This window comes from Haliotis cracherodii, unplaced genomic scaffold (genome assembly GCF_022045235.1).
Source record: "Haliotis cracherodii isolate W230 unplaced genomic scaffold, xgHalCrac1.p SCAF_20, whole genome shotgun sequence".
NCBI classification, from domain to species: Eukaryota; Metazoa; Mollusca; class Gastropoda; order Lepetellida; family Haliotidae; genus Haliotis; species Haliotis cracherodii.
In genome coordinates this window covers 15559769-15574190 of record NW_027266276.1, presented here as the reverse complement: position 1 = coordinate 15574190, position 14422 = coordinate 15559769, and the positions used below count along the sequence as shown (strand labels likewise).

At 39.0% G+C, this 14422-nt stretch overlaps 1 protein-coding gene across 1 annotated transcript; it reads left to right on the top strand.

Annotated features, from left to right (window-relative positions):
* The first annotated feature begins 5996 nt into the window (after positions 1–5996).
* Positions 5997–11230, top strand: LOC139470038 (fap1 adhesin-like). The gene is made up of 4 exons (XM_071252329.1): positions 5997–6317; positions 7129–9384; positions 9420–9760; positions 11152–11230. Exons 1-4 carry the CDS (start codon positions 5997–5999, stop codon positions 11228–11230), a joined length of 2997 nt encoding a protein of 998 aa, XP_071108430.1.
* The last annotated feature ends 3192 nt before the right edge of the window (positions 11231–14422 follow it).

Sequence of the window (14422 nt, the reverse complement as noted above, 5' to 3'; positions counted from 1 at the left end):
CCATGAATCCACCATGGAGAACTCAACTGATTAGAATGCAGCTTAGATAATTTATCACAACTTGCTACCTAATCGCAGATAACAGGATTCGTATCATAATGTATGGTTAAAGCATGTATTACTAAATGATTATGATACTAAATGAATTAAAGGCCAAATGATATATTTCTAGATTCAACTTTCTGAAGGGCCCGAGTGAGTATATGCTAAGTAAAGACATCCGCTTATTTCAATACCTCACCCTCCAACTTCCTGAATCAATAACTTGATGATCTGATGAGTTTCACAAACGTGAATGTACATGTATATATTTATTTATTTTTATTTCAGTTCAGTATATGATGTTCCATATTTTCACATAAAGTAACATGACGTAATATACTTATTAGGCATAGGTTACATAGCTATCCAGCTGGCTAGTCAGGATACAGGCGTACAACATAATGTTAACAAGTGGTGAAACTAGCAGGCTGCATTTGCCATGCTTATTTAGGTCATCCTTAAGTAAGTGTGAAGCAAAATCCTTACAGCAGATGGGTGGGAATTGTTCATGCTCAAAATAGAGAGACATATTAACTAGACAGCTCAGTTGCATTTTTTTCTATTTTCTGTCAAACTGTCTTGTTGTATTGTTTTTGTGTGCAATTGATTTCTCTATCCGAAATATATAGATTAAAGTCTTCAGAAAGTTTTCAAGTGACAATTTGTTTTTCTTATTTTCTTAATACTTGATACATACACACACACACACGCACACGCACACGCACGCACGCACACGCACGCACGCACGCACGCACTTACACACATGCATGCCAGTATGATGTGATTTAACAGAATGTTAGAGTTGCACCCAAGTAAAACAGAGAATTTTGTAAATGTAAATTGCTTTGCACATTTTCCTTTAAAAACATTCTACCTTGGCCCAAAACTCTTGAACATGCTTGCAATACTAATATCCATGGTGTTAGGATTCAGTATTTGTTTCACAGAATGTTCATAGATCATCATCAAGAATTTTCATTTCTTTACAGTTCTTTCTTTGTATGGATGATGCGATGAATAAATTTATATTGAAAATCAAGTAACTTTACATCTTTTGCACATTTTATGTATCTGATAAAAACATCTTTCTATGATATATCTAAGTCAAGAAAGGTATCCCATTTTTCACATACTGTTGGGAGATTTGCTATAATTATAGTCTTATCATAAAAAAATATATCTGGGGCGTTTAGGCGCTACAAGTTATTCCAGTAAGAACCTGGTGATAGTCAATAATTGTGTCTTTATTTTGACATTTTATTTTAAGTTCATTGAAAAGCATTATATTATCTGTATTACAGAGATCTTTGATATTGTAAACTCCCTTTAAAAACTCCCACTTTCTTATGATGAAATCAGTTTTTAAAACTGATGGTTACACCAAAGAGGTTCTGATAGTACTTCTCTAATGTTTGTTGAGTTTTCTATAAAATGTTCCCCAAGCAGCCAAAACATCTCTCCAGTAAGGATTAGCTAAGTGTATACAGTTTTCAATATTGGCCCCCAAATAGGAATATGTTTTTAGTGGAAATATGCTAAGGTTATTACAGTTTTTTAATTTGATTTTTGTGTGTGTGGAACTAATACTTTTAAAGAACTTATAAAAGACCTTACCTCTTTCATTATCAGTCTGCCTTCGTCATATACTCAACAACAAAAGTTCCTGTGACACCAATATTTTGGTGTAATTTTCAAACAAGTAAAGTTTGGTTTTCAATATTGTAGTACATGTATGAAATTAAGTCACAAAAGCGCAACTGCTACAGAAAAGAATGCATTCCATGCAAAAGTTTACTTTTATGTAAGTCCCATGCATTTCACTACCCAAGAATGGGTATAAAAACATGTATAAAAACAAAGCATTGTTTAGCATCGTGCCGACAACAACCACTCAGAAAAACAGCAAAATTACGCAATTATTCAACATTACGAAATGCCACGCCTGTCCGAAAATATCAAATGCCCATTGTGCAAAAGCTGTTAGTACTTGATGAACAGAGACATATGAATTTGTATATAAGTTAACTTTGTATTAAATCTTATTCAGTGTCACGGGAACTTTTGTTGTTCAGTATATTTTCTAATTTATGTTGTTCGTGTTAATTTATCCCTTTTATCAAGCCAGATAAATCTGTAAAATATTTTGTTTAGTTCATCAATAAATTCACTTGGAGGGTTTGGAAGAGAGGAAACTATATGCTCTAAGGCTGACAAGGCCAAGGTTTTGACAACAGTAATTTTACCAATCAATGTTAAATTTCTCTTCGTTCAATTCCCTAAAATATAATTAATAATTTCAATTCTCTTTTGATTACCCACAGATTATTTGAGTGAGAATTAACCTTTATTCCCAATATTTCAAAATTTCAACAGTGCCAGTCTAGTTTCAGATCCTGACAGAATTTGATGTTACAGTCTGTCATTGAGCCTATCCATATTGCTTTTGTTTTATCAATATATTGTTTTTAATCTAGACATTTTATAAAATCATTTAGGGTGTCAATAGCCGTATTTAAACTTTTATCAGTCCCATCTAGAAATATTTCTGTATCAACAGCATATTTTCCAAGTTCATGTTCCACATTATTCAGTTTGATATCTTTTATTGCATTATTATCACGAGTCATTATTCCTTAAGTTCCAAAATATTCTGCAACGATCAGGAATAGATCTACATCCCTTTCGTTGTAGAAGAATGAAGATAGAGTTCATTTTTTATGAATCATTATTTATAAGTATGCATATCTATTTTCTCATTTTAGGCCCAAAGTCAAACTTTTCCAGTATAAATTGATTCGAAACAGTATCAAAAACTTTTTCAAAGTCTATAAGTAATAGTAAACCAGACGTATTTTTTATTTTTGTTACAAACAAGATATGATATAGTAGTCGTATGTTTTCGCTAATACATGTTCCAGGGATGGTTTTCATGTATAGGAGTATTAAGTGTCATTTTAATTCTGTTTCCTATGCATGTACTCAAAATTGTATACAAGGAATTTAAGAGAGAAATTGGTCCCCAGGTTTTTAGTAGTTGTTTATCTTTAGTGCCTTTGGATATACAGGTAATGACACCTTTATTCATTGCAAGACTTAAAGTGTCATTTCTAAATGTTTCTGTAATATAACTGTATACCCATATTCCAAGATCCTTCCAGAAAACAAATTGAAATCTCTATAGGGAATTCATCAATACCTGGGCGTTTGTTATTTTACAGAGATTATACGGCCTTTGTTATTTCATTCATGTTACTCATGTCTTCTAAATTATCAAACTGTGATTGACTAAGTTTTCGTGTATTATGTTTGTGTTATGAACTTTTGGTTTCATTAGTTATTTCTCCACTTGAAGAGCATAGTTTCTCATAACTAAATGCTTTGTGCTGTTAAAATGGATTGTCCATCGTTTATTAACTCCCCTTAATCTTCAGTCGAACAATAAACAAACAAGCGTGTATATTGATATATGTAACGTATTGACTTATATCACAATGTGAACACTTCACTCTGAGTAACACACTGTTTCAAGGACAAACATCACACGTGCAACATGCCATTCAAGTGTGTAGATGAGCTTTAAGACTGTTGAAGACCGCCCTGCAGCAAACGGAACACTATTTGCGTGTGTCTTCTGGCAATGTATAGTTTGATGATTCATTTGAATGTGTGGAATAAATACCTAGTTGATAAACATTGCCTGATAAGGAGATAAGACAAAGAGGGAAAGTGCACACTCAGGAAAAAGATAAGTGGGTTGGCGGAATCAGTTACTTCAGCAGTGTAGTGTGGTATAAACAAACAGGGTACACGGACATTGCTTCCTACCTGGATTGTGAAAGAATGTTTAAATGTGAATACTAAAGAAGCATGAAGGAGGTCTACACACTGGTTGATACTGGGGGAGTGTCAAACAATGTGTATAGTTGATACTCAATGACTTGTAAAAAATGGTTCAAAGAACGGATGAATTCTTAAATGACAAAACTTCAAGATTGCTTACAAAATATACTGTGACCATACAACTGCAACGCAGATTTAAACACAGATTTAAACACATAAGTCTACCTCTAAACACTGTCTCACATCGGAAATGTCTATGAAAACAAATTAGTCAGAATTAATATTTTGTATCATCGGGAAACTAGGGACTGTAAACAGCGAGTAAGTGATTGAGTTTGGGTTTACGCCCCTTTGACCATATTTCAGGTATATCACGGCGTGTCAGCTGGAAGGAACGCCCGACATGGACGCCCAGTAGAGCAGATAATGGAGTGAGTGAGTGAGTTGGGTTTAACGCCGCTTTTAACAGTATTCCAGTTATATCGCGGCGTCTCAGCTTAATGTGGGAGGAAAGCCCGAAGTGACGCAGGTCTTAGACGTTTACCACTTCGGTGAAACCCACGAGCACGGGTATGGTGTTGACAAACCTAGAAATATAATCGGAGCGAACCGGGATTCGAACCCACAATCATAGGTTTCTGGCGTGCCCAAGGGACGCAACTCCGCACGGCGAATCACGGCGCCTTAGACGACTGGGCCACCCGTGCCCCCTGCAGAAAATGGAAGCAGCGATACATCATCTGCGAGGCTGAATCTTTTCGGGGACAATAAAAAGGCAGCGTAATCTTAATGTTTAAGAATCAAATCTTTGGAAAGATTGGTGAACTCGTCAGCCTCGCTTAACATCTACATACTTTCATTTTAATTCTTCAAAGAAAGTAGAGGACTTTTAAGTTGTGTCTTTTAAACATCACAGAACTATATCAAAATGGAACCTCAATCAAAATAGTGTGTTAATACACGGGAGATATTATGAAATAGGTCGTATTATTTGACGGAGTCGGGAAGATACAGGTCATCAAATACGTTGTGAATGTGTTACTTAGATGTCACGGCTGTGTTCATCCCACGTCACGCACTGTCACGGAGATACCTCTCTTCCTACGTGGCGTCGGAGGTACTTCTCTCCTCCTTACTTGACTATAAGGATAACCTGCCAGTTCCAGGACACTACAACATACAGGTTGATGTCAGTACCTTACAATACAACATTGCGTCAGTACTGCGATTTACATTTCACTGAGTGGAGCTGTTTATATTAACATGTTTACATAATATTTGTGAAACTATCCATAAAATAAATACTTAACCTGGAGAACACCGTAAAGCTCCATTACTTTAGGGCAAGATATACTGTCTATATAGTACAGTGTTAGAAGCAGGGCCTAAAATATGTTTTGATGTTGTAAACTTGATGAAAGTCTGTCGACATTTGAGAAAAGGTATAAGCTAAATCTGTCCCTTCACACAAATAAACTGGAATTGATTTTAAAAGAAACGAATTTGAAAATAACTAACATAAAATAAAACACATTAAGGTAGTCCACTTTACTACTTCTGTTGCTATGGACAACGCCGTTAAAAATGTATTTCATTTAAAAATGAAAGATTTACGCAATAAAGAATACATGACACCTTTTTATAGATTACATGGATGGCCACTTTTTCTACTCTGTGTAACGACGTTTTGAAGGATTAAATCCCACCAGTGTAAATAAAAAAATATGTATATCTATATCCACTGTATACACTTACTCGGTACTCGCCTGACGAAGTAAGAAGTAGTTCCGAAACCTCGTTTAAAAGAATAAAAGAAGCTTGTTTCCATACAATAGCGTCACGCATTCATGTTCTTCTAACAAAATGCCTATCAAAGTCTTCATTTACACAATAAAAGTTAAAAAGGTTTATCCTACAGCGAAGTCTTTTTTAAGTCTTAAGGATTAAATAAAAACTTGGACTTTCAATTTATGCTTGAAACTCGATAACATTTGTTTAGCTAACACTTGAAACCTCCAGGTCTTAGAAATACGTTCACGTCCGGACAATTCTACCTGCAGTTGATCACAAAATCTGTGCGCGTTGCATGACTGAGACTTATCGCTTATATCACAATGGTCTTATTTTACATGTTGGGGGTGATGTTCCTTCACTCTGGGAGAGTACAAGCTGCTATTGTTTCCGAGAAGCTCTGTCTGAATTCTGCATACAGACTGGTCAACTCTGTCACAGCAGACAACTTCTCGGGCATCGAGTCTGTGACAACATCGTCCCGTGCTGAATGTCTTGCTCGGTGTGTCGGCGTCAACCCCTGCACCGGCGTAGTCTACTGCCCCGACGACGACGTCTGTTACCTGATGGCTACGACATCTGAACCAGGCAGCGTCCCTCGCGTCACGTGTCAGGTGTTTGTGGAGGAGGATGCTAGGATGCAGGTGAGATAATTACCCTTTTCATTACCACAGCAACTGATAACACAGAGTTGTGATACTGGCAGGTTTCCGGTCCATTGTTTGCCATTCTTGTCGCCATATTAAACATTCTTGGAACACAAACCCGAGGCAAAAAGAGATTTAAAAAAATTAAAGCTATTAATTTGACAAATGTTAGTTGGGATTAGCAGTTGATTTCAACCACAAGTTGCAGTGTTATGGGACAGAAAGAGACAAATGTGCCCCTCAGAATGAATGATGTTTTAAGGAGAGAAAGGCGTAACTGACTGAGGAAGACTGACATATATCATATGTAAACGTACATAAAGTCCCATCACTATATAATGTGAGGTCTAAGTAGGCTCACTATGCTGTAAGTTAAACACAACACGGTGTTAAACCATCATCACGCACTGGCCTGGGGGCAAGTGTAGAATGTAAACGTTCATAACAATCAGTACAATTTTACAGAATTGTATAGACGAACATCTCGAATACAACGGTAACATTAGCGGTACTCAGAAGGTGAAGATCCTGGTTAGAATATGTTTTCATTCACCCATTCTTGTCGTAAGAGGCGACTAACGGGATCGGGAGGTTAGGCTCGCTGACTGAGTTGATGCATGTCGTCGTATCCCATTTGCATTGATCGATGTTCATGACATCAATAACTGGATTGTCTGGTCCAGACCCGATTATTTACAGACCGCCGTCATATAGCTTGAATATTGCTGAGTGCGGCGTTAAACAATAAACAAACAGAGGGTAAAAGGGAATATTTTGGACCATCTTAACAATTAATTATCTCATGCAGGGAACGACTGATGTTCTGACTTCGTCCGCAACATCTAAAGCTATGTCAAAATCCCAAACAGACGCCATGGCATCGTCCACAACAGGCGACATACCATCCCCCACAACTGAAACTATGTCATCGTCCACAAAGAAAGTCATGACACCCTCCACAACAGAAGTCATGACACCCTCAACAACAGGAGACATCACATCCTCCAAAAAAGAAAACATCACATCCTCCACAACAGAAGCCATTACACCCTCCACAACAGAAGCCATTACACCCCCCACAACAGAAGACATCACATCGTCCATAACAGAAGACATCACATCCACCAAAAAAGAAGACATCACATCCTCCACAACAGAAGCCATGACATCCTTAGCAACAGAACACATCACATCGTCCACAACAGAAGTCATGACACCCTCCACAACAGAAGACATCACATCGTCAATAACAGAAGCCATGACATCCTTAGCAACAGAAGTCATAACATCGTCAACAACAGAAGTCATAACACCCTCCACAACAGAAGACATCACATCGTCCATAACAGAAGACATCACATCCGTAACAACAGAAGTCATGACATCGTCAACAACAGAAGTCATGACATCGTCCACAACAAAAGTCATGACACCCTCCACAACAGAAGACATCACATCGTCAATAACAGAAGCAATGACATCCTTAGCAACAGAAGTCATAACATCGTCAACAACAGAAGTCATGACACCCTCCACAACAGAAGACATCACATCGTCCATAACAGAAGACATCACATCCGTAACAACAGAAGTCATGACATCGTCAACAACAGAAGCCATGACACCCTCCACAACAAAAGACACCACATCGTCCATAACAGAAGTCATGACACCCTCCACAACAGAAGACATCACATCGTCAATAACAGAAGCCATGACATCCTTGGCAACAGAAGACATCACATCGTCCACAACAAAAGCCATGACACCCTCCACAACAGAAGACATCCCATCGTCCACAACAGAAGCCATGACACCCTCCACAACAAAAGCCATGACACACTCCACAACAGAAGACATCCCATCGTCCACAACAGAAGTCATGACACCCTCCACAACAGAAGCCATCCCATCGTCCACAACAGAAGCCATGACACCCTCTACAACAAAAGCCATGACACCCACCACAACAGAAGCCATCCCATCGTCCACAACAGAAGCCATGACACCCTCCACAACAGAAGACATCACATCGTCCACAACAGAGGCCATGACATCGTTTACAACAGAAACCACGACATCATCCACAAAAGTCGCCATGACACCCTCTACAACAGAAGCCACTTCATCCTTCACAACAGAAGCCATGACATCCTCCACAACAAAAGCCATGACATCCTTCACAACAAGATTTATGGCATCCCCAACAACAGATGACATCACATCGTCCATAACAGAAGCCACGTCATCGTTCACAGCAGAAGCCATCACATCGTCCAGAACAAAAGCCATGACACCCTCCACAACAGAAGACATCACATCGTCCATAACAGAAGACATCACATCCGTAACAACAGAAGACATCACATCGTCCACAACAGAAGCCATGGCATCGTCCAAAACAGAAGACATCACATCGTCCATAACAGAAACCATGACACCCTCCACAACAGAAGACATCACATCGTCCACAACAGAAGACATCACATCGTCCACAAAAGAAGATATCCCATCGTCCACAACAGAAGCCATGACACCCTCCACAACAAAAGCCATGACACCCACCACAACAGAAGCCATTCAATCGTCCACAACAGAAGCCATGACACCCACCACAACAGAAGACATCCCGTCGTCCACAACAGAAGCCATGACACCCTCCACAACAAAAGCCATGACACCCACCACAACAGAAGTCAACCCATCGTCCACAACAGAAGCCATGACACCCACCACAACAGAAGCCATCCCATCGTGCACAACAGAAGCCATGACACCCTCCACAACAGAAGACATCACATCGTCCACAACAGAGGCCATGACATCCTTCACAACAAGATTTATGGCATCCCCAACAACAGATGACATCACATCGTCCATAACAGAAGCCACGTCATCGTTCACAGCAGAAGCCATCACATCGTCCAGAACAAAAGCCATGACATCCTCAACAAGAGAAGCCATGTCATCCTCCACAACGGAAGTCATCACATTCTCCACAACAGAAGACATGACGCCCTCAATAATTGAAGCTGTCCTCCTCAACAACAGAAGCCATGACATAGTCCGCAACAAAAGCCATCATATGGTTCGCATAAGACACCCTTAAGCATTGAAGCTATGTCATCCTCCACAACAGGAGCTATGACATCGTTCATAACAGAAGCCACGACATCGTCGACAAGAGAAACTACGACACCCTCAAAAACTGAAGCTAGGTCATCCTCCATAACAGAAGCCAGCACATCGTCCACAACAGTCGCCATGACACCCTCCACAACAGAAACCATGCCATCCTTCACAAAAGAAGTCATGACATTCCCCACAACAGAAGACATCACATCGTCCACATCACAAGCCATGACAAAATCAAAGAAGGCTTTATACAATGAGGGGGAAAGAATGCAGTTTCGAGGGGCGTTGCACTTTAACAATAAAGTGTATCGCGGTCATTTTTCTTCTTCTAAAATAATGCAGAAACAGAAATTACACAATTTAAGATTGATCAATCACTTATTTACTAGACAATTCAGTTGAAGACAGCTAATTTGTAAGGAATGATAAGGCGTTTCCTGGTTCTAGCAAATAATCTTGAATATATGTTTGTGTGTATCTTTTTTCGTTTCGTTTTCTTTTTGCTTTTTAACAGTATTCCAGTTATATCGCGGCGTGTCAGCTTAATGTAGGGGGAAAGCCCGAAGTGATGCAGGTCTCAGACGTTTACCACTTCGGTGAAACCCATGAGCACGGGTATGGTGCTGACAAACCTAGAAACATAATCGGGGCGAACCGGGATTCGAACCCACAATCAAAAGTTTCTGGCGTGCCCAAGGGACGCAACTCAGCGAATCGCTTCACCAGACGACTGTTACTGGTCGCAAATAACTTTTAATAAGTTACTATCCAACTTTGACTGGTCACTAATAACTTTGACTGCCCAACAATGACCGGTCAATAATTCACGTTGAAGTGCAGAAAACACCGGACAGTAAAGGCGGAACATAATCGGGGCGAACCGGGATTCGAACCCACAATCATAGGTTTCTGGCGTCTCCAAGGGACGCCTCAGCGAATCGCTTCGCCTTAGACGACTGCTACTGGTCGCAAATAACTTTTAATAAGTTACTATCCAACTTTGACTGGTCACTAATAACTTTGACTGCCCAACAATGACCGGTCAATAATTCACGTTGAAGTGCAGAAAACACCGGACAGTAAAGGCGGAACAGTACAGGGTACGAAGTCGTGGCTACAGGAAGTATTTGCTTCCCATGTAGGGAAGGGCTCATCTCAACACGAGGCTTCACCATCCCTACCCCTCACATCAAATAAACTCATTGATGCTGTTACAATATATATTACAGCTAAGCAAATATGTTCATGATAATAACTGAAACCTAACAGCAATAAAAAAAACACATCTACACTTGTCCATTACAAGTACATTTACGATGAGGTGCACAGAATAGGCCAATGGCATCCATTGTGTAGCGTCGACACCCTTGTCATGTGAGACTTGGGTAAATGTTAACTATAGTCGACTGTCAACCAGTTGTTTGTGAAGAGTAGAGCTATTGTCTCATCGGAACTCAATAGTTTCTTCACTTGTGTTATATCCACCGGAACAGGTAAACAAATAGAACATTAGGTAACGCTAAGAAAGCCATAAGCCTCAGGCAAATCTAAGTTGTTCAATGAAATAACACAGGAAGTTATCTACCTGTGTACCTCTAGTTTTTCATTTCACATGTTTTAAGAAGATTATTTAAACTCAGCAAGGGAGAAGTCGATAAAGTTACAGAAATAAAAATGTTACTTTATTGTGTTCCAGGAAGTGTCAACATATTGACATAGACGCCATCATCCTCAGGTCACGACTTTCAGAAGAAAGTAGTCAGCATTCAAGATAAGCTGCATATACGTACCCGCGTAAAGACACAAGTAAATACACTGTTACACAGATACTTTGGAGATGTTTTCCACCACGTGTAGCCTCACGCAGTTGGCTAAGCAGATTTTCATACTATTGGCCATTAATGCTCTGACCTTTCGGGAGGCAGTCCACCAGTAGGATTCATTTGGAGTCATCCGAAGCCGAATCCATCACCTTGCCAGATGATGGAACAAGATCAGTTGGATGTTTCCACTGCTTGACTGTAGCTTAGTCTCTGGCTGATAGTGGTAAACCCATTACTCACCAAGACTACACAATAGGCTGCAATAATCAGTTGGGTCTGCTTCTAAACCTTATGTTTATTTCACATGCCCCCTTGTAACGACAGACATTAAAACACCAACAATTACATAATAGTTTTTTAAACAACTATTTCATGACAGTGTCTGAAATTATGTTGACGGGTTGGTATGGACAAATTAACATGTAACTTTCATGCAATTTAAGACGAATGGTTGCCTTTCATTGTTACAAGTTTGCAGCAAACGGACTGTATTCACTTTGGTGCCTGCAGAGATATGCGGCCTGGTTGTGTCTTAGGTTCTACTGCAGCCTGTAAGCTTGGGACGTGTTGTACTCAATACATGCTAACTGTCAGGGGTGTACTGTACAGCCTTCCTAATCACACTCCGAATGTTTCAGCCACCCCTCGTACATGCAGACAAGCGCTACAAGCGTTTATTGTCACATAGACGTATTTCGATGCTATGAGCTCACACTATATCTGACACACTTGGGGCAGTGCATGAATTCAGATGCATTTTTGGAGTCACATTAAACAGCATGAGTGACAGAATTATATTTAAAAAATGTAGTTCTTTGTTTTTGTTTGTAAATACCGAAAAAGACTGCTCGTAGGAGGTAAACCTATTTCAAATACCCAAAGAAAACTACAATTGATTACATGATTGTTTTAGACACATCTCACCCCAGCATATCAAATCGTCTGCCCTTTTCGAGTGGGATTTTATCACTGTCTCAAATAAATGCATCGTTATTAAATTGGTTTTGCTTGAATTAACAAATAACAATACAAACCTAAAAATGCTCAAATGTGGTCTGATTTAACAATAATATAACAAGTTATGAATGAAAGTCCGGAAAAAGATTAATCAATTAACACCTGAAATTGAGAGCATATGAGCATAATGTTTCAGCTGTGGGGAGTCTGGGTAACAATATTAGTCCAAAGCAACCCATGCTTGTCGGGAAACTACATGGATCTGGTAGCCATGCCAGGTGACTCCAATTCCATGGCCTCCTTGTGCTATCTATGATCACTTTATTGTCTGGTCCAAACGTGGTTATTTACAGACTGCCGTCATGTAGCTGAAACATTGCCTAGTGCGGCGTTAAACATAAAACAAACAGCAGGACTATGGCAATTCATGATTGGTGACATTTCAGCTTACAATAATTCTACTAATATGAAATGTATAAAATTTACAGAAAAAGATTTAACATATGCATGACAAAAACTTATAGCAATATCATAATCCAACAATTGTTTACATTCACAGATATGGAAATGGTAATGTTATTTGCTAAAATAATGCTATTAATAACTGTTGCAAAGACGTTTCATGTATATTTGTTTGAAGGCATAATCAAATACAGATGATTGTATGCACCCTGCTGATCCATATGTAATATATCAGTGCATAGGGATGATGGCGTCATAGGCAGATTGGCTACCTATGCTTTTGTTACTGCAATAATGTCTATAGTACTGATAAAATAATGTATCACAACCCCAACGTGCCTTCTTCTGTAAATTAGCAACCATAACAGGCATTTATGTAGACCTCTAGAGGCCGGCAGCAGCAAATCTCTCCAATAATTGGTAACGTAGTTACGACCAATGTAATGGCTTGGTCGAAGTCGTAGTTGCCTGGAATGCAGAGTTAGAATACCTTGGACAACAAGAACCCACCAGAGGTACTTAGTTTGGAGTCGTCGATGAATCCGAATTAAAATCACAATTAGCTTATCAAATATAAATTCAATTTACAAATTTATTAAGTGGAATTTCTTGATCTGTTTTACAGTGTATACAATATCCCATTATGATAATATAAAAATTGATTATTTTCAAGGTAAAGACAGATCGGGAAATCGTTCGTCATTCTGTTGACTGGAATCAGCCAAGGGAGGAAGCGTGCTGCACTGAGCCCCAAACAGGTGGCGGTCTTCAACCATCATCACCTACCCTGCCAGAGCGGATGTGCTGGACTGACATAGGCTGACATCAGTTACATTACACATTACACCATGTACAGGTTACATGATTGTGTGTCTATATTACACGGCATTTTACAGGTTACATGACTGTGTGTCTATATTACACGGCATTTTACAAGTTACATGACTGTGTGTCTATATTACACGGCATTTTACAGGTTACATGACTGTGTGTCTATATTACACGGCATTTTACAAGTTACATGACTGTGTGTCTATATTACACGGCATTTTACAGGTTACATGACTGTGTGTCTATATTACACGGCATTTTACAAGTTACATGACTGTGTGTCTATATTACACGGCATTTTACAAGTTACATGACTGTGTGTCTATATTACACGACATTTTACAGGTTACATGACTGTGTGTCTATATTACACGGCATTTTACAAGTTACATGACTGTGTGTCTATATTACACGGCATTTTACAAGTTACATGACTGTGTGTCTATATTACACGACATTTTACAGGTTACATGACTGTGTGTCTATATTACACAGCATTTTACAAGTTACATGACTGTGTGTCTATAGTACACGGCATTTTACAGGTTACATGACTGTGTGTCTATATTACACGGCATTTTACAAGTTACATGACTGTGTGTCTATATTACACGGCATTTTACAGGTTACATGACTGTGTGTCTATATTACACGGCATTTTACAAGTTACATGACTGTGTGTCTATATTACACGGCATTTTACAAGTTACATGACTGTGTGTCTATATTACACGACATTTTACAGGTTACATGACTGTGTGTCTATATTACACGGCATTTTACAGGTTACATGACTGTGTGTCTATATTACACGGCATTTTACAGGTTACATGACTGTGTGTCTATATTACACAGCATTTTACAAGTTACATGACTGTGTGTCTATATTACACG

Excerpts from the sequence above, each read along its gene's own strand:
- LOC139470038 (XM_071252329.1), top strand. The coding sequence starts at position 5,997 with ATGGTCTTATTTTACATGTTGGGGGTGATGTTCCTTCACTCTGGGAGA. Across the intron at positions 6,318-7,128 it reads AGGAGGATGCTAGGATGCAG|GGAACGACTGATGTTCTGAC; the intron begins GTGAGATAATTA and ends TATCTCATGCAG. Across the intron at positions 9,385-9,419 it reads ACAACAGAAGCCATGACATA|ACACCCTTAAGCATTGAAGC; the intron begins GTCCGCAACAAA and ends GGTTCGCATAAG.